General features: G+C 41.6%; 1 protein-coding gene across 1 annotated transcript; it reads left to right on the forward strand.

The window, feature by feature from the left end:
* The first annotated feature begins 2,119 nt into the window (after positions 1–2,119).
* On the forward strand, positions 2,120–18,528 carry lrrc24 (leucine rich repeat containing 24). The gene is made up of 5 exons (XM_034138035.1): positions 2,120–2,287; positions 12,690–12,885; positions 13,813–14,091; positions 15,457–15,625; positions 16,482–18,528. The coding sequence occupies exons 2-5, from the start codon at positions 12,724–12,726 to the stop codon at positions 17,726–17,728; spliced, it is 1,857 nt and encodes a 618-aa protein (XP_033993926.1). The 5' UTR covers positions 2,120–2,287; positions 12,690–12,723; the 3' UTR covers positions 17,729–18,528.
* The last annotated feature ends 2,054 nt before the right edge of the window (positions 18,529–20,582 follow it).

The raw sequence follows: 20,582 nt of genomic DNA on the forward strand, positions 1-20,582 counted from the left end.
ACTTCTTTGATATCCAAACAGGATTTGTCTCCTCGTACCCAAGGGTTTGCTTCAGCAGTCACCAGGGACCATGTGGGGAGATTGCAGAAGAGTTGCTCAACTTATTTCACCAAAAGAGAAGAAATTCGTTTTTGATAAAAAAAAATGATATCCACATGTGAAATCATTTCTAACACCTGAACTAAATCAGTTAGCAATAGAGAAGAGAGGTTAGATAAAGGTTTTGCATAAGTCGATAGCTAAAAAGCATTTACAGAGGACTATGATGCAACATCTTTGGTGGATATTTGTATTTTTTGCCTCTATTGTGACATGTTCACATGCTTTAATGTTCAAAAAGGTCTTTATTTTTCTCAGACTGCCTGTGCTGCCTCTTTCACCCTCTGTCTGAAACCAGAGCCCAGTCTGCTCTGATTGGTTAGCTGGCTGGCTCTGTTGTGATTGGTCAACCGCTTAGAGATGTATCACAATGTATTGACCGGTAGCCAATAGAAGCGCGAGTGTTACACAGTGATGTCATTAAGTTACTGAAGTAAACAGCTAGGCAGAAGTTGGCCTAATGGATACATTATTATTTGTGCCATGCCTCTGTCAAATACATTTTACTTTACTGCAAATGATGCATTCAGATAAACGTTTTTTCTCCTGACCCGGATAATGTCTGGAGAATGAGATTCAGAGAGTGTTTCCCTAGCACACAACAGGATGTTTTCCATGTCACAAGCTTTACCACTTACTGGAAATACTCCATGTGCCTGATGTATATTAAACTGCAATGATGTACAGGCTTCCTAATTTCACACCCATGCTCAATCGGACATTACACGGACATTGAGTCCGTCCAGTCCGTATGATATTTAAATTTGCTTTCTCACATACAGCACTTCCGGGTTATATTTAGAAAATGTTGCAGTCTATGTGTGAAAGAGACTCATGTCAGTTATGTCTCTCTCCTCCCAGCGAGCTGGCTTCTGTTCAGTGGTGTTTTTGTTTTTTTTGCCAACATTACATTTGCCTAAACCCATGCACTCCTTACACTATAACGATCAGGATTTACGTGTTTTGAAAATATTTGTGTGTAATATTGGTTGACTACATTTGTTGTAATTTAATCCAGTATTATCTCATTATACATTACATTACATGTAATGTATCTGTGTGGTCTCCCTTGCTTGTCTGACCTCTGATGAAAATAATCCTTAGTTCATCTGTCAGGACTGTGTGTTGGGAACCAATGTTCTATTATTGAACCCTAACATTAAAGTCCTTCCAACAAAGCATTCGGAGACAAAAGGCGAGCAATCACAGACAGGGGCCCTTAAAGTGCTGGATATAGAAAGTAATCTAATCTTCACTCTTTCCCTCACAGCCACTGATGAAGTGTAGCCGCTTGCTATGACTGCAATAAGGTTTTGCAGGATATGGAGGGGGGCCACGGTTCAGCTTGAATTCCCTTGCCCTTGGCTAGACAGAAATGACACTTTTTCCACTCACTCCATCCCCTCGCTTCTCCACACGTCTGTCTGCCATTGCCACTGCAGGAAGTATAACCCATCACTCTGTCAGTGGCAGAGTGAGGAGGATCACATTTTACGACCGTAACCTTTCACAATAAAATACAAGGCCACTGTCCATGGTGCTGAAATCACTCTCTGCAAACGTGGTGTTTCACATTTAAGTGTTGCTAGAGATAAGTCTTAAGGTTAAATGCAACAACCCATACGACACCAAATGTTTGTTTTGAAAGTGAACGAGGATAAAAAATACTCTCTCTCACTCTGTCTCTCTCTCTCTCTTTCTCTGTGTCTCTCTCTCTCTCTCCCCCTCTCTCTCTCTCTCTCTCTCTCTCACTCTAAAAGGGGGAGGGAGTGAAGTCAAGCAGGGATAATCAGAGGAGTGGGTCACTATTGGAGGATATCATTGTCGGGAAAACAAGGGAAGAAAGGGGGAAATTAATCAAGACACATAACACTACCAGAGGAGGAGGATAAGAGTATATATCGACCACCATCAGCGCTGTCGTCCACATGGTCCACATTGGTGAGCAGCTTCCTCGGGATCCCAGCGTCCAATTAGAATGGACGAGCTCAGCCAGTGTGGATACTAAACCTCTGCTCAGTCAGAAACGAGTGGAAAGAAAAGCGAGCGATAGGAGGCAAACAATGCTCCATCTATCTGCACTGATTTGAACTGGGATTTATCCTTTTCCTTTTTTTCTTTTAAAATTGGTATTCCAAGTGAGAAGACCACTGCTGCCGGGATCAAGTCCACGCACGCAGGGAAAACGGTAGGACGCAGTTTTGTGTTTTTGTGGGGGGGGGGGGGAAGGGGACAGTGCGCGCTTGGGATAGAGGTTTTCAAATGTTGTTTGTTAGAGAATCACATTTAATACGGTTTAATCCACATGAAGGAAGATTGTTTTTGTTGCTGTGTATTGAAGTATGGAACTGTCTGCGGTGTACTTTGGGAGATTAGCGCGTGAGAGTGGAACAAAAGGTCTGGTGTGTTTTGTGCGTAGGATTATATCATGTTAAAATAAGTTAAAGTTAAATTAAACAACATATTGTTTACACTAAGGTTACCCTTTAGGCATCCAAACCCCAAATTGAGTCATCGTTGCTCCTGAGAACATCCCAATTGATTTGGGTAAATATGTTTTTTATAGTTTAATATTCTTTTTAGTAGAATTTAGACTGCAGTCATATCTGGAATTCGGCCTGTAAATAAAGATTGCTATCATTATTAATACATCTAGCCATTCATGTTCTGGATCAATCGATTTGTCCATACAATTCTCACAGTCCAATGTGACGTCTTTAAATGTCTGGTTCTGTTAGTCCAAAACACAAAGATTTCACTTTAGTATGATATGAAAACAGAAAAAAGCTGAAAATCTCAATATTTGAGAGGCTGCAAACTGCTATTTCTGCATCTATTTTTGCTATTTTTGAATGAAAAAATGCCCATTAATCAAAATATTAAGTTCGTGATTTTTTGAAAGTTGATCGACTAATCGATTAGTCCAGGTGTTGTTGAAGCCAATAGGCCAATATTAATTAAACAAAAATGAGGCTACCTTTGTTGTCATTGATGGGGTGGACACAATAATAGAAACACATCTCAATGCATAACAAAAGCAACAACAACAACAGCTGAAAACCCAAATTAAGACTTACTGTAAAGGGGACCTATCATGCAAAATGCACTTTTGTACGTCTTTTATACATGAATATGTGTCCCCAGTGTTCCAGGGAACTCACCAAGTGTCAGAAAACACAACCCTCTCTATTTTCCTCCATATCCAAATCTCTAAAAAAGGGGCTGCAACGGATCTGATAAAAACTGATCCAGATTTGAACACTGTCCTGACGTCAGGACAGTGGCGCTACGGCTATTGGGCCAACTCTCCACCTATCAGGGGAATGTGGGGTTGGGCCACGGCCGGCCATTGCCCCTCGAAAGCGCTGGAGACGCTGTAGTACATATGCCAGGCCTGTAAGTGGCGCTGTAGTCTGCCACAAAAGCAGCGAAGAAGACTTCCCGCGCATGGTTACCATGGTTACCCTTCTGTTTATTCTCCGCTGTGGCTTTTTTTCTCCCTCCCCGAGGCAAGCGTTTGCTCCCGCTGCTTTAATTCAATGCAATCCCTCCCCGTCGAGGCACGCACTGTAATTCTCTTCGGTTAGTCCACCAGCAGATGACAAACACCCACCTCTCCGCCTCTTCCAAGGAACGAGGGGACCGTGCAGCAGAGTTTCAGTTAGGTTATATATAATAATATAATAAAACACGGAGGACGGAGATCTATTTTTCTCCCCCTCTTCTGACTTGATCAGAGCACGCAATCCTCTCCTGCAGGGGGGCGTGGTCAGCTGCAGCTCACAGAATCAGCCCCCTGCAAAAACAGTGCTGGAAAGAGCAAATGGAGCGAAATGAGGCATGGCTAAAATGCATGATCTGTTTGTTATTTTGAAAACAGAAACGTATAAATATACCTTATATAGGTATGGCCCTACAATATATCATTTAAATATAGCATGATAGGTGTCCTTTAATGTTACAATTCTGCTAATGGTAGAATATCATGCTGTCCAATATATGACTCAATATGAAAATTAGCATCTTTCATTTAAATCATATTGTGATGAGATCATATATCAAAACATCTTGATAAACTCAAAGATATAGAACGCAGTCCAGCACAACCCATAATGACACCAACCTCAATGCTCAAACATATGACTGTAATAACATCTTTATGGCAGTGTCAAGAAAAACTGAGCATAATAGAAATTAAGTAGGCCTACCGCCGTATGTTGTAGGGCAGAGTAGTTGTGTTGGATTTCATTAGACTGTACAGGTGTACCTAATACAATGGATTGTTTTTTTGTAGATGTGCAATAGTACACAATTCAACAACGTCACAAACTGTAGCATCAAGTTGAATCGAAATCTCTTTAAAAGACCACAAGCTAAATATTTACCCATTTTTAATGTTGGTCTCATAGCAGCGCTGTTGTTTGGGACTGCTTTTGTTTTGGCAGGATGTATCAAATATAGCACTGCAAAGATTCATTGATTAGATGTCAACTTTTAGATAAATCTGCAGTATGTTAATCGATTAAACGGTTTAAGTCATTCTTTACAAAAAAGAGGCGAAATTCTCAGATTTCATCTACTAAAATGTGAATATCTTGTGTTTTTTTTTACTACTTTTAAACAGTAAACTAAATATCTTTCAGAAAACAAAAAAACACAATTGAGGACAGGCTTTTGGAAACACTGATCAACATTTTATCATCTTCTTAAAGTATTCATATTTCAAATTAAACTAATCAGTTAAATACAAGATTAATTGATAAAGAAAATAACTGTTATTTGCATTCCCAATCAAACTGGCTACTGAGTCACTATCCCATGATATACACTCACTAACTAATTGGTCTTGCTGCTCCTTTTATAAACGTAGATGAAGAAAAAGAGATTTCAAATTAAGGCAGCAGTGAGCCGTTACTTAAGATTGTCTATAGATTTTCCCATCATGCCGCAGTACTAAAGCACTAAAACAGCTGTCTTAATCTGAGAATACAATTTGAAGATAAACTATAAGTAATTTCACTGCAGAGCCATTGCGTATTCAAATCACACAGGAATATTAAAGTGATACTGTTGTGATGGAGGGAAAGAATGAAGCATTATAAGATCAGTGCTGAGCACAGCACACACCCGCTAAGAATCTGGCAGAAGTATCACTGTGACACTATGGGAGATGCCAGGAAAAATGAAGTCTGATTAGGACACTAGTGGCTCACTGTTGCATGCTACACAGGAAGACCGTCATGTTCCCTAATTCTGACTTCTGAGTGATCCAGATCTTCCTTAAAGTCAACTTTTAAAATCACTTCTCTGGTTAATTGCTATTCTCTACATGAAGCTGTGTGGAGCCAAACAGCACGCCCCGACATAAAACCTCGTTTGTTTAACTCCGGGGGTGTGGGGGATCTTTCTTGTGTGGACAGATCCGTACGGACAAGTTGACTACTTATGCCTGCAGAGATCTTTAATTTTTCATTGGTTACTGTCTGCCAGACAATGAAGACTGAAATCTCTTTAAGCTGTAATTGTACCGCACAAGCAATTCTGCACTTGGTTTAGAACGGTATGGGCAGGTGGGGAAGATCAGCTGAAATATAGGGAGAAAAACAGATTACTTTTACAATTTCATTATTTTCCTGTCTATATGCCAACCACAGTACAAGCGAGTGTTATTTGACATCCGTGTGACATGCATCACTTGCAGATGCTGTCACTTCCATTGCAACAAAGAAACACCATTTGCAAGGATTCAATGCACACCCAATATTCCTGAAAAGCAATATGGCGTGGTGATAAGCAATCTTTATCGTAGCATTGCATAGAATGTATTTCGTTTTTTTGGACAAACACAGCGCGCAACACAATTTCATTGCTGCTTGAGTAATACCTGCACTTTCAACAGAGCTGCCATAAAAGGAGTTTTATGTATAATTCAGATGCACCCATCTGGAACATCGGGGAAACACAATACTGCAACAGCGTTAAAGTAAACTAAATCAAATCAAACGCATTCATGTGGACACTTTTATTAGAATTGGGGATAGTATTCAAATGGAAGTCATTGTTTTTCTTTTCAATAGAAAGAGGGTGTGATTCCCCTCCATCCATCATCCATCCTGGCTGATCTCATCCATCCACTACAATGTGAGACATAACTACTCAGCAACAGTCAAATGTGTGTGTGTGTGTGTGTGTGTGTGTGTGTGTGTGTGTGTGTGTGTGTGTGTGTGTGTGTGTGTGTGTGTGTGTGTGTGTGTGTGTGTGTTTATTTGGCTTCCCTCACACACTCCCCCAGTCAGAGACATAGGTGAACAGAATTGGGGTTCAATCAGATTGATGAAAATGGAGCATATGAAATAAATATAAAAAATCAAACCATTTATTCTGCTCTGGTATAATCCACTGACTCATAAATTGTGCAGCCTGTCAGATGAGGCTGCTGTGAGTGAAATTGCTCTGATCGATTGCATCAACCAACCTTGACAATTAGAACGGACGGTGTGCATGCTCCAGAGAGACAAAGAGAGACTACAGAAAAATCGACTTTAGAAAAAGAGCCGACTCAAGAAAGGATGAAAAACACAGGAGTCAGTGTCAGAGAGGTGATGTTGACTCGGGGAATCTTTAGAAATGTGAAGAACAGGAAACAGAGAGAGCAAGACTTCTTTATGAAACATTCAATTGCAAAATGCCTGCATTCAATGACTGACAGAAAAAACACATACACACAGACAGACCATGTTTCCTTTATTTGGTTTTCTAAAAAGAGTCACAATCATCACTTCGGGGAATACACTCTTTGTGCTTTCCTGCTAGCAATACAGCTTTCGTAACTGTACAGGAGTAGCTTAGTTTAGGTTATCTTAGTTTAGCATAAAGACCGGAAACAAAAATAAAAACAGTTAGTTAAAGGTAGGGTAGGTAATTTTGGAGAAACCAGCTCGAGTGCGCTAGAATTTGAAAATACACAGCCGGAAAGAATCTCCCACTTCCTGACAGAGCCCCTCCTCCAACACACACGAACGCGCACATGACCAATGAGGGCACGAGATAAGTTTGTGCACAGATGGAAGGCTGACAGGCAGGTAGGCCATCCAGTTATTTTAGCCGGGCCGGCTAAAATGATTGGTCGTGCTTTTTACAGTATTACGGCTTCCACAGATGACATTTTTTTATGGATTTTTTGTCAAAGCACTTAAGATATTCATTGCTATCGGGATGTTAAGAGCATTCCATGGAATATAACAAAAAGTGTATCTCGAGCCGGTTTCTCAAACTTACCTACCCCACCTTTAAGTAATGGTAACTTACTAAGATATTTGAAATATTACACTGTTTTTTTATCCTTGTACTAACGTTGGATCAATACTTTTCTAAATTCTTCCCATTTTCTTCTAGTATTCTGAGCTTTCCCTGCTTTTGGGTACATTTTTAACAAAAATGTCCATTAAACACTACTAAATATCTCTGGTCGGTGTCCCTGCTGGAATATAAAATGTATTTATGCAGAACTGTTTTTTTTAATACCTAAGGCATCAGTTTGTGATGTTTGTAACACACAAGTTACTTCTAGGTGAAATCCGAGAAAGAAAACGTAGGATGCTTTGTTCAACCGTCCACCTCACGACACAACAAGACTCCAGGAAGTCACCGTCGGATAATATCCCTCTGACTTTTTCACATGTTTTTTATTGTTTACTGATTATACAAACAATATATGATGAGTAATGCTAAGCTAACTGAACCGGCTTCGGTTTGTATCTGCACTAAAGTGACAGACATGACAGTGGTTTTACCTTCTTATCCAACTCTTGACAAAATACCATCAAAATAATGCTTTGTTATTAAAGATTTTTAACAGTGCACTCAAGATGATTCAATCTGGCCATTTTGGATAACACTTTCTCATGAAGAGCCCTTTTATTAGGGTTTTTAAGGTGCAACTAATGGTTTTATCAATCAATGTGTGCTGCCTTGCAGATAAGCGACTGGATTTTAGAGGAAAGAAAGCATGAAATAACAAAAAGGAAATTGTCAAAAGATAAAAGAGGTTTACAATCTCTCTTTAAGCTTTGAGCGAGGATGATGGGAAGTTACAATCCCCCCTTCCTGGACAGTGAGTGAGTAAATCTTGGAAAACGGATATCGATTGCGCAGTCATAAAGTCGCCATTGCGCTTTTACTTCTCAATTATCAGTCACAAATCAAATTGGACTGCAGGAATTCCAACACAAACCTGTTGAGCCACAGCAGACACTTGTTATTCAACATATATATCGGGTTGGAGTCCCAGTGGCATGGAGTAATAAGATTGCCCCAGACAAAGAAATCAGTTTCTCGGTTGCTTTACCGTCTATTTCAATAACCTTTGAGCTTTAATGCCGGCCAGCTTACATTAGCAACACCAGTCTCTACATCCTAAACAGCCCTGTCACAGCAGTTTATAATGTGAACTTTTAAAAAGCAAAGATTTATGGAGTTTGAAAAAGTACGTTTCAGACCAAATGCTCCACAGGGAGAAGTGTCGGGAGTGTTGCTCTTGCTTAGAGAGGGATTCTGCCTGACAGTGAGCCACACACACACACGGCTATTTAAGCGAAACCTGCTTTCATTACTTTTCTTTCCATTTAAGACATCAACAAATGCAATCCCGAATCCAACACCCAAATATCTGCTTTCATGGTGAAAATCAATGGCCAAGCTGGACAGAGTTGTAGTGGCCATATAAAGAAATCAATGCAGGCTTATTAACCGAGCTTTCTTTACCGCTGACACTAAATGTGTGTGTGTGTGTGTGTGTGTGTGTGTGTGTGTGTGTGTGTGTGTGTGTGTGTGTGTGTGTGTGTGTGTGTGTGTGTGTGTGTGTGTGTGTGTGTGTGTGTGCGCGAGCGCTGACATGGCTGCCAGTTTGTATCCGACTTGGCCCGACTCTTTGAATGATGGCTGGTTGTGTGCGGGATGTGCGAGTGTTAAGCATGTGTGTGTCCGCCAGTCAGAGTGTGTGTCCCTGACTGTCGGTGGCTAGTGTACAAGTGCTACTTTGCGTTCGTGTTCCGCATGTTTATGAGTGTGTGTGTGTGTGCGTGTGTGTGTGTGTGTGTGTGTGTGTGTGTGTGTGTGTGTGTGTGTGTGTGTGTGTGTGTGTGTGTGTGTGTGTGTGTGTGTGTGTGTGTGTGTGTGTGTGTGTGTGTGTGTGTGTGTGTGTGTGGTCGGGACTATCGCTCAAAGTCAGTATGCTGCTCTTGGTTTAGTGCCACAGTGTTCTCAAAGCGCCCCGGCCTCGGTCTATTTGTGGACAAAAGGATGCTCTGAGACAAATGATTTAGCACCTGTCAGTCACCGCAGAAGGACGAGGGAGGAGAAAAAAGGAAGAGGTCAGAGATGGGGGGGGGGGGGAATATGATGGAGGCTTTGGGTGAAAAACCATGAAGGGAGGAGAGAGTACAAAAGAAAGGGGGGAAAGTTGAGGCAGGAGAAAAAGACTTGTCTAAAAGAGAATGTAAGGTTTAGCTCAGGGTCATCACATAGCTTGATTTCCTGTGAGCAATTTTCCCCTGGAAATGACAGCTTCTATTTCTGTTGAGCTGTTTGCCTAACACAAGCTCAAAGGCATGGTGCCTGGCCTTCGGGCCCAGAGAGCAAACCTTTTCCTCATCACAAGAGTTACCATAACAACGGATGAGGCCGACCTGCACCGGTGACAGCGCGGGGATGTGAACTTTGCTTCTGCCTCCAGCGCTCCGACTGTCTGCTGCACCTCCGACACATCAACACCCACCCTCCTTTGAAGAAAAAGAGCAAATAAAAACACATTTTCAGAATTTTCTGTGCTGTTAATATTTGGCCACCAAAGCTGCGATTGTTCAGCAGAGGATGATCTGTTTGTAGCTTGAGAAAACACAAAGGGCTTTGTCACGAAGAAAGAGACAATTGTAATTTCAGAAAAGGCCCAAACAAACAACTTGAAGCCAGTATGAAATAATGTTTGCGGAGCCGCATACTGATACTGATACTGATACTGAATTGTTAAAAATGTTTTACTTGATTACCCTAATCTAAGTAGGCTATCCCAATATTATAGTGATTATAGTAACTTGATTACATTCTGTTATTTTCGGATCGCCTCAACATCAAATGCAATGCAAAATAATTGAAAGAGAAAAAGATGGATATTATTGTGTGTTATGCAAGACAACAACACAATGTAGACTAGGGTAAGGGGAATCAGACAGTCATCTGATTATGGTTTTTTTCAAAATGTAACTGTAAGGAAATGCTGTTAACTTTTTTTTATCGTGGTTATCCCATTACATTTAAGCCTGGATGCCCTGGTAGGTCTTCCCTGTTTTTGTACACAAACATCATCATCCTATTTACACATATTTACACAGTCAATAGTGATATATTGCTGACCTGGATATTTCCCGCCAAACAAAGTCTCCCCCCCCATCCATGAAAACGGCGAGAGCGGTTTAGCTAACGAGCATCTGATTGTGCAGATTACGCATGTTCCGCTGAGGATTACTGCGACTGAAATGAACAAATTGACCTCTTACCACTGAAATCCCACATCAGCATGACACAAGATGAGCAGAGTGAGTGCAAACTGAATCTGAAATGGAAGAGCAAAAGCCGTAAAACAAGTTGCAGTCAGCAGCATTATTTTTAGAAAAAACATCCCGCCAGTGTTTTATTTGTGTCTTCTCTGTTTGCAGACACTGATGACTCTATAGGTGAACACTCAAACCATGGCCTGATTGCCTTTGAGGCTTTATTTCAACTCAATGTAAAAGTGAAATAAGCAATAGAAATGCATAAGCTATTTTCTCTACCTGGCAGCGTGTCATTTGCATTGATGTCTGGCTCATATTCTAACAACAAATATCAGACTGTGCACCCTGTTCTGTGTGTATTCTTAGCCGAGGGGCAGGCGGGCGTCTTCTTCTCTGGTTCCCTACTGAGACTTCTCAGGCAAGTCAAAGCTATTTAAAAGTCATCTCACAGCGAGATGTAACAAAAGCTCAATGACAGACCAAGGCCTTACTCAAAATTCAATTTTTCCGCTTTCTCTCCCCAACAATAGAAGTACATAATTTCTCTCCTACGCTTATTTGGGGAGCGCTCTGGAGAGGAAATGGCATGCTTTTGTTAATAAGTGTCTCTCTCTGTTTCGCTGAGAGAAGACGATTGAAAGGCTTATGTAGGTCACATTGTATTAATCTACCCGGCTATCCTCGTAAATGCTTTCAAACATGCAATATAAAAAATCCAGTTCATTGCTCATTTCCTTAATAATGCAGTGCGGCTGCAAAGTAAATGACTTCTCAGGCGCTGAAATAGTGATCCCATTGCCTTTGCATTTAGGCAGTAAATTACTGGTCTGGATTATAGCGCGACAAATGAGACACGCTTGATATCAATCTGACAGAATAGTTCAAACACCCTGCAAACTGAATATTTAGCAGCGGCAAGACCCTCTAATCCCTCATCGGTAATGAGATCTGTGTGCATTCAAATAATTAATAAACTAGATGATATCCAAATGATTCCGCACGAGATGCAAATGCCATCAATTATCCGTCTGAGTGATTCCACAATCTTAAGCAAACTAGAGATTTCACAAGTCAGACAGGCTCAATGGGAACATGCACATGAATGTTTTATAATATTGTCAGACTTCTGCTTGGATCAATGACATGGCGGCTTCTCATCTGGATGAAGATTCTCTAGGTTTAATAAATCTACAACTGATTGACAGGCTCAGTGTGACATTTCAACACATATTTTATCTCCAACGCTGCAGTATGTTCAGGTTATCTGTTGCCGATTAACTATTGTGAACACCGCCGGGCTGCATGATATTGGATGTCCAACATGAACAGCAGAGCGAGACAATAAATCCCTCCTGGGCTGTATAGGGAAAAAAAAAAAGGGCACGGATGAGTTGCTCAGTAATGGGTTTATATCAAAGGAAGATATTGCTGTAAGGTGAAGCTAGCGGCCGAGACTGATGTTTTTTGATCAGATCATTAGAGCTGCTTGCCGATTAAGGTTTGCTTTGAGAAAGTAAACATGGTTTCAAAGATTACCAGGGTCAAAACGGAAGCCTCCATCTCTTTGCTGCACATTTCCATGAGTGTGTATGTGTGTGTGTGTCTTTGTAAGACAAAGAGAGAGACAGAAATAGAAGGAGTGTGAGTGTGTTTGCGCATGCATTACAAAGGCGAGAGAGGTCCTTGAGGCAACCTGCACATCTTTTTATCCCATCTTTAATTAATTGAAGCCCATAATAGAAGCTGCTGCAATTCCACTGACTAGACAGTTGAATGGAAACCAGGCGGGGAAAAGGACATATGTTCCCAATGCTTTTTTTATAATAATAATAATCCATTTTATTTATAAGTGCACTTTTCATTCGAGTAAACAAAACTCAAAGTGCTTTTTATCAAGCCTCCCTTGCCATTTCACAACAATCTGCATATGTAACAGATCTGCAGCCACTGTCAATCTTTGCATGGTGGATGGAATGCATTACCCTGAAGGAAAAGGGTTGTAACTGAGTGATTGATGTGTCTATTCTCTTCCCTCTCAAGGTTTTGTCTCTGAAGGTCTACCGTAAAAACCGCCATGGTCATCTCGTGGCTCTCCTGCCTCGCCCTCATCATCGGGACCCTCGTCCCTCGACCGTGCGTTGGATGCCCGTCCAGCTGTCGCTGCTACAGCCTAACAGTGGAGTGCGGATCTCTAGGAATCAAAGAAATCCCACATGGCGTCCCCTCTGTAACCGAGGTCAGTTGGCCGATCGACCATAAGTGAGGGTGCTAGCTCACATACTGTAGCATGGCAGCTGACCCCCCCCCCCCCTCCCCCATTCACCCTTCCGCATCAGTGCTTTTGTATCTGCTAACTCCCTCTCTGATCCATTCTTATTACCCTGAAATGATTGTGGTTAATCAATTTGCCGTGACCCTCTTTGATGCGAGCCTGAGGGAGGGGCTGCGCTGTTGCCTGTGTAATTATTCATTCTTGCTCAGAAAATGACTCTTGCACACTCTCTGATCATCTGTTGAGAAGATGTTAAACATTACACGTCTTTTCCTCCCGGGGTTCAGGCCCCACAACATTACTGCAGCCCATGAATATTAATGAAGACCATAGCGCATAAATTGTCCCATTAACCTCAATCAGCAGGTCTATCTCGTCGATCATTCTTCAACTCAGGGGCCGTGTTTGCTTCCTTCGAAAAACATCTCCAGTGGTTGCACAAGCCATGCATTGTGGGTCAAGCACAAAGTGTGTAGTTCCAATCACTCGAACATTTATTTTTTGTTTGCTGACAAGGTCTGTGATTTCTGCAGCATTTGGCAAAATAAGTGAGCCACAAAGGAAAGGGAACATGCTGCAGAACCCACATTTTCAGAGCCATTACTATCTGGAACTTGCTCATTCCACATTGTTTGTAATGCCTACATTAACATATATCCAAAGCTCTGCACAGCCCAGTGAGCGCAGACAGCTCTTACAGTGGCCCCGTTGTTAATGCAATCTCTCCTCATGGTTAATACATTTTTCTACTCGGTGAGCACAGCACAGCAACAGGCCACGCTCACACTCTTGTAGAAAAGGAATTCAAACATCACATCCCCTCCACTGTGTCTCTAATGTAATTCATTTGTGATCACTCCACTGATTTGATTTACCCTGTCTCCGCTGCAGACCATTTTCCTCCAGGACAACGCTATAGTGCAGATCCGTCTTCAGGACCTGACTCGCCTTGGCAGCCTTCATTACCTCTACCTTCAGAATAATAGCATCTCAGCCCTGGAGCCGGGGGCGTTCCTCAGCCAGGGGCAGCTGCTGGAGCTGGCCCTCAACGGCAACCTCATCCACCTGGTCACTCCGGACATGTTTCGGGGTCTGGAGCACCTCCGGATCTTGTACCTCGCCGGGAATCAGATCAGTAAAGTGCAGGACTACACCTTCAGGGGACTGCAGGTTAATGAGATGAGATAATGGAATGGATTAATGGATGGATGGATGGATACAAATGTTTAAAGTAAGGCTGTCATTAATGCTGTGGACTAATCTGGAAACATGACGCGTTAATCACATTACTAATTTTGACACCAACTTCCTTCCTTAATTCCAGCACAGGTGTTTTCTATGAATATTGTATTGCAATGAAAATACAAAGAAAGCTGTGAAATTGGCACAAGCTACAAGTATTATACTGCCTGAAGACCACTGTAAGAACGATCACTACCTCAGTGTAACGGCAAACCCATGAAAACGTTCTGCACTCGTTTTCTTTGGGTGCTGTTGTCGGGAAAGGAAAATCTTGACCCAATTGCAAAATGACAGAGGGGAGGCAGGTAAAAAAGTATAAACAGAAAGTGAGCTTTATTAAATTAAAGCTGGTACAAATAAACACTAACTAAAACTGAAGGAACATGCAAGGTAAAAACAAAAGGAAAAGTTGCAAAGCAAAACGAGTAACAAAAACAAGAGGATAGACGAGGAAAATCCAGAATGATACAGACAGGTAACCAGGAACTCTGACAGACTGAACCAGACTAGGGAAACAATGACAACGAACTGACAGGGAACATACAAAACTAATCATAAAGACAAGACACAGCTGGAGAAGGCAGAGAGAAAACACAAGGGCAGAAGGTCAACAAAATCAGACAATCACACAGGCGGGAAAATACAAAGACATGAAGTAAAACAAGACAAGACACAAGGAGAAAAGGCAGTTAAAAATAAAAAAACTAAGATGACAGGTGTGGGAAAAATGTGGAAATGCACTTTGCTGAAGCATGCGTCAGTTGTTTGAAATTGCACAGGAGTGAGACATTGCAGAGAAAATTACCCCTGTAGGGGTGGTCGCAATGTGATGGCGGCACTAAGAATACCATCATACTTTCACATTATACAGAGGGTAATCACAGCAGCTCTAGTGGCAGTAGGTTTTTGGATGCTATATAATGTCAGAAATGTGTCTGACTTCTTGCCAATAATTCAGAAATGATCAAAACGTAGTTAATATATAGTAATACAGCAACAAACCTTTTGATTTCTTAGCAGTCTTCAATTGTTTTTGGTAAAGGGAAAAAGCTTCACTTTTGCTAGCAAAGCTCAAGCTATTCCAATACAGGATACATTTTAAAGGCTTAAATAGGATGACGTCTGCAACTGTAAATCCATGACATGACAACATGTCGGATTAATCCCTAGCATACTGTAATACAGTGCAGACTGAGTCAGGTGGAATTGAGTCATCCTGTCTTTATATTTTTACATCACTTTTCCTCTTTAACGTTTGCCTTTCTCTGCTTTATGTCTTTTCGCCATCTGCAGCGTCTGCAGGAGCTTCACCTGCAGGAGAACAGCATAGAGCTGCTGGCTGAGCAGGCTCTGTCTGGCTTGTCATCTCTGGCTCTGTTGGACCTCAGCAGAAATCACCTCCGCACCCTGGGGGCTTCGTCACTCAAACCGCTTGTTAGCCTGCAGGTGCTCCGTGTCACAGGTAGGCAGAGCGTGAACAGAATACCTAAACACATCATGTCTGACTGTAATATGGCATAATCCTCCAAGATGTATTGGAATTCAAAGTGCCTTGAAAAATGCTTCCATACCACAACTTTGAAGAACTGGCTGCTTGCTCATGTCAATGAAAATGAAGTGCCTTTAAAAATGTTTTATCTATCAAAGGGTTTCATCAAGCCATAATCCTTTAATGAAAGAGTAATCCCTCAAAGACATACTTTTAAAGAAAAAATTAAAGGCACACTGTCTGCAAAAGGGACCTCCTGTTGAGGGCAATTAGTCCTGCAATGGACGCCAAAAGAGCTCAAAATAATTTTAAATACTAATGAGAAAAATAAATATGTGTCAGACAAAAGCGCCTTAGGGTCAATTTAACAGCTGTTCTGGGACTTTCAACCTTATCACATGAGTTTGCTCAGTTGTTTAAGACCTTCAAAATGTTATATCTTGTGCACTACGGGAACTTTAACCCAAGTAAGGGCACTGTCACACATGCACACAAGCAAGGCAATGTTTTTGTTACCCCTTAACTAGCACAGAATGGAAGTTAACATGAGGCGAATGTTAATTGAGCCAATTTGTGACCTTGCTTGAAAAGTTGAAATTGGAAAAAAAATGAACACCAACATCTGGGTCCATTTAACATCTTTTTCTGAGCTTTGTATCCTACCGAATGATATTCATCAGCTGTTTTCATGGAGTTTGTTCTATAACCGAGGGATTCTCTGCCATACAGGTTCAAACTAGGGATTCAAAGTTGATTAATGTCACTGGAAACAGCAGTTGACAAAACCATTCACTTGGTTAACTTTGTCTTTTCCATTCCTCATCTCCAGAAAACCCATGGCGCTGTGATTGCGCTCTAGGCTGGCTGAGAACCTGGATCAGCGAAGACGGACAGCGTCTGCTGAGCTCTGCCGAACAGCGGCGGCTGATGTGCTCTGAACCTCCTCGCCTCTCCCACCTCAGCCTGGTGGAGGTGGCTCCCAACAGTCTGGTCTGCATCCCACCTGTGGTGCAGCTGGAGCCAAGCCACCTGACTGTGCGATTAGGGGAGAGCCTCCGAGTCTCCTGCCAGGCCTCAGGATACCCTCAGCCCCAAGTGACCTGGAAGAAAGCCTCCCATGGCAAGGCCCAGTTATCACCTCGAGGCCTGGTTCAGGAGCTGGGACCCAATGGGGAGGTCTTCAGGCCTGGAGCTGGAGGAGTGGTTACAGCCCTGCCCAGCAGTGGAGGGATCAAGATTGGAGGTGTTGGAGGAATCCAGGGGCTTGTGCGTGGGACCGAGGAGGGCGGCGAGAGGGACAGCTTTGATCCGGACATGGGCAGCGGCATGCTGTTCCTCAGCAACGTGACTGTAGCACATGCTGGGCGTTACGAGTGTGAAGCCTGGAACCCCGGTGGTGTAGCCAAAGTCACCTTTCATCTGGCTGTCAACATGTCTTCTTCTTCATATTCATCCCAGTTCTGGCCACGTTTGAACATGCAATCCGTTGTTTCCTCTTCATCTAGCTCCTTCTATCAGCCAGAGGTTCTGGACGTTAGCCAGGAGCTGCTCTATGAACAGGACAGCATGGACTTCTATGCTCTTGGCCCTGCTACGCAGACCGCCATTGCTATTGGTATCTCCTTGCTGGCACTAACTGCCGTTCTCCTGTTGATAATGATCTACACTCGTCACCAGCAGTTCCGCAAAGAAGAAGGAGGGTCCTACTGTACCAGCAAGGAAGAGAGCATCCTCTATGTGAACGACTACTCTGACGGACCCACCACGTTTGCGCAGCTCGAAGAGTACCGCGACGACCACGGCCACGAGATGTATGTTCTCAACAGAACCAAGCCTGTCATTGGCTCCACTTCATCCAGGTGTCCCATGATGAGCGGGTTTGTCCAGCAGAAGGGTATGAAAGAGGCTCTCCTGGACCACGAAATGGTGCAGACACTGACCAGATCAGGGGGGATGGGGCTTCGCAAAAACCCCGCGGACGGAAATGAGGGACCCCTTACAGCAGACCCTGAGGAGCTCTTCCTCAGTCAAAGTCTACTCTTCGGATCACAGGTTGCTTATGAAATCCATTGCTAAAGGGTTTAATAATGTTCAAATATGAACCAATATGTTGATGGACTTGAATAAAGACATAAAGGACCTTGGTGCAATGATTTGAAGCATTGGATTATTATGTGGTATCAGTTAGTGGTTGTTGAGGGGAACCTGGATCACAATCAGCGTCTCAGAGAATCTCATCTGATTGATTGTATTACACTAAGATGGGTCGGAGGGATGAACAGTGATAATTAGGGAATTTAACAACTGAACCATATCAATCTGTGTCCAAATCAACCCTTTAAAGATCATTATAAGTGGCTAACTTTATTAGAAATTGTTTGGATAACGGTTCATCTATATCCTCACAAAAGAGGCTGAGACTGTGAAGTGGAAACTACATGTAACAATACGGATTAAAACAGTGAGTCTTATTTTGTACTTCTCTTTAGGTTCTGTTTTGTGCGTTTTGTCAGTATTCTGTGTAAATATAATGACGCTAATTTTCACTGTGAAGTGCCGATGTTTTGTGGACCATATTGCAAATCCCACTAGAATTAGACCTAAACTGATACTCCTACTGAAACTACATTTTCAATACCCATATGTTCGAGTGGGCGTGTGTTGGTGGATTTGTTTCAAGAGGTTAATTTTGAAGGCAGCATTCATTTCTAACATAGCATTGTATTTGTTCATGTTGACATGTTTTCTCTACTTATTTGTTCAGTACTAGAACAAGGAATTAACATTTCTATTGTCTGAAATGAAATCTTTGGTGAAATTAATTCCATTAACATTGCTCTGTAACAACCGTTCCAACGAGAATATTGTACACTATGTCTTGGGTTTCTACATAATAAAAATGTATTTTGAAAGATTCACTGCTTCCTTTCTTACAAGGTCAGTTCTAACTCAGCTGTTCTGCCAATTCTATCGTCACACTGTGCTGTAAAGCTTATTGCTTTTCTCTGCCTTCTTATTCTCCCTCTCAACCCATGACATGTAGCTGGTGAGTGTGATAGATTTTTTTTCTAGAGACTCTGGCTCTCACTCGGTGTGTATACTGTAGGTCAGCCTTTGAGAGGTCTGTGTTTCACAACTCAGGTATGCTTTCAGAGCTACTTGTCGACAAAAATAGTAGAACGCAACAGGAAATGTGTTTAAAAACACAAAATCTGTTATTCAAACCTACTATAGTCCTAAAGCCATATTGATTTTAATTAAAAAAACAAATCAATAAATTAATTGAATAACATTTCTTTGTATGGAGGTTTCTTAGTAACTGTATTAATACCACTGTTCCACGAGAACTCAACAAGAAACACAACTGAAGGGCATGTTAAACCTCAACACATTTGAGTTACTAATAAAACTGTCATTGGCACTGTTCACTAGCATCCCCAAAATACCAGTATGTTAAGCGGGGAAAAACATTGAACGCAACACTTTATCTTTAACCAGTTTTTTTATAGTGATACATTTCCATGTTCAATTGCTGTCAATTTAACAGACCTATTTGACATACAACAACACAGAGATATGGTATAACAATTGGTTGTACAGTCCAGATAAGCTAATAGACATCTAAGTTAACCTGTTAAGCCCTGAGCCTGTTTTTCAGGTCTCAGGCTCGAAAATGACATTCCCAGAACAAAGGACCATATCTTCCCTTCTAAAAGGGTTAAATTAATAATCTTTTTTCTCAAAGTAATGATAAACCTGTGAGTTGGATGTAGAAAAGTCAGAACAATATAGATGTTTTTTATTTTAAAGAAAATTCAGATTTTACATAGTAAAAAACTGTAAATTATAGTGTCTGTCCAAAAATTCTTTTTTACTTATAGTGAAAACTACCCTTGGATGATGGTAAGGTAGACTAAAAGCTTTAGGAATCCAAAGTACAACATATAATAAGTACCCTGTATCAAGATTGATGCAAAACAAGTGACATTTGACCTTTTTAGAGAGATTTAGCAAAAACAACTCCACCTCTGAGGTGATTTGGGATGGGGGTTTTACCGTTTCTCTGGAACCCATTGGTCGATTTTGGTGATTGACTTCTCTTTATGACCGTTAGAGCCAATAGAATCGAAGGGGAATCTCCCCTCTCACTAACATGGCACAACAAAAAGGTGGGGGCTTCGCCATAGACTGTATATGGCTTCGCGCATGTAGTTTTGCATCAGAGCAACCTACACTCTAGCTCTGACATCTAGAAACGGAAAAGCAGTTTTATTGCTCATGGATTATCAGAAATCATTTCAAAGGGACACAGACACATTGGATTAACCTATTTGGATTAACTTCAGCAGCGTTTTTATCGTTTTAATGCCATTGAAGACCACTTTTGAGCAGACTACAGAGACAAGGTAACCATGTTAGCATTTTTAGATACCTAGCGCCACATGTTTTGATGTCTGTTTTTGTTTATAACGTCGCGATTTCGTATAATTGAGTGATAATGAGGGTACCCTTCGATTCTGTGTTACCTCACGATGTGAAACGATGTCATGGATGTGCAGAAAAGATAAATAATAAGGTTTTGTGAGTGAATTTCGGTGCAGTAATCTGTTAGCATTTTTCGCTCGTTGCTAATTCAGAGGCTCAGCGTTAGCATTGTGGGTTTTATTTTGAAAGAAAAATTAAAACGATCAGTTAGATGAGTTTCTTCCCGTTACATGGATATAAAACATACATAGTTTATTAAATGAACATGCCCTCAGACACTGTTTCCTGCAAGATGTTGCGGGAGGGCGTCGGTACCGGGGTCTCTCGGGCTTAACAGGTTAAATGAATAGTTAAACATTTTCTTAAACTTTGTTTCTAAGATACACAGAAGCATAACATGAAACTTTTTATTTTATTATCCCAGTGTCAAACATGTGTTTATAGA

The sequence above is a fragment of the Trematomus bernacchii genome, unplaced genomic scaffold (genome assembly GCF_902827165.1).
Source record: "Trematomus bernacchii unplaced genomic scaffold, fTreBer1.1, whole genome shotgun sequence".
Classification (NCBI taxonomy): Eukaryota; Metazoa; Chordata; class Actinopteri; order Perciformes; family Nototheniidae; genus Trematomus; species Trematomus bernacchii.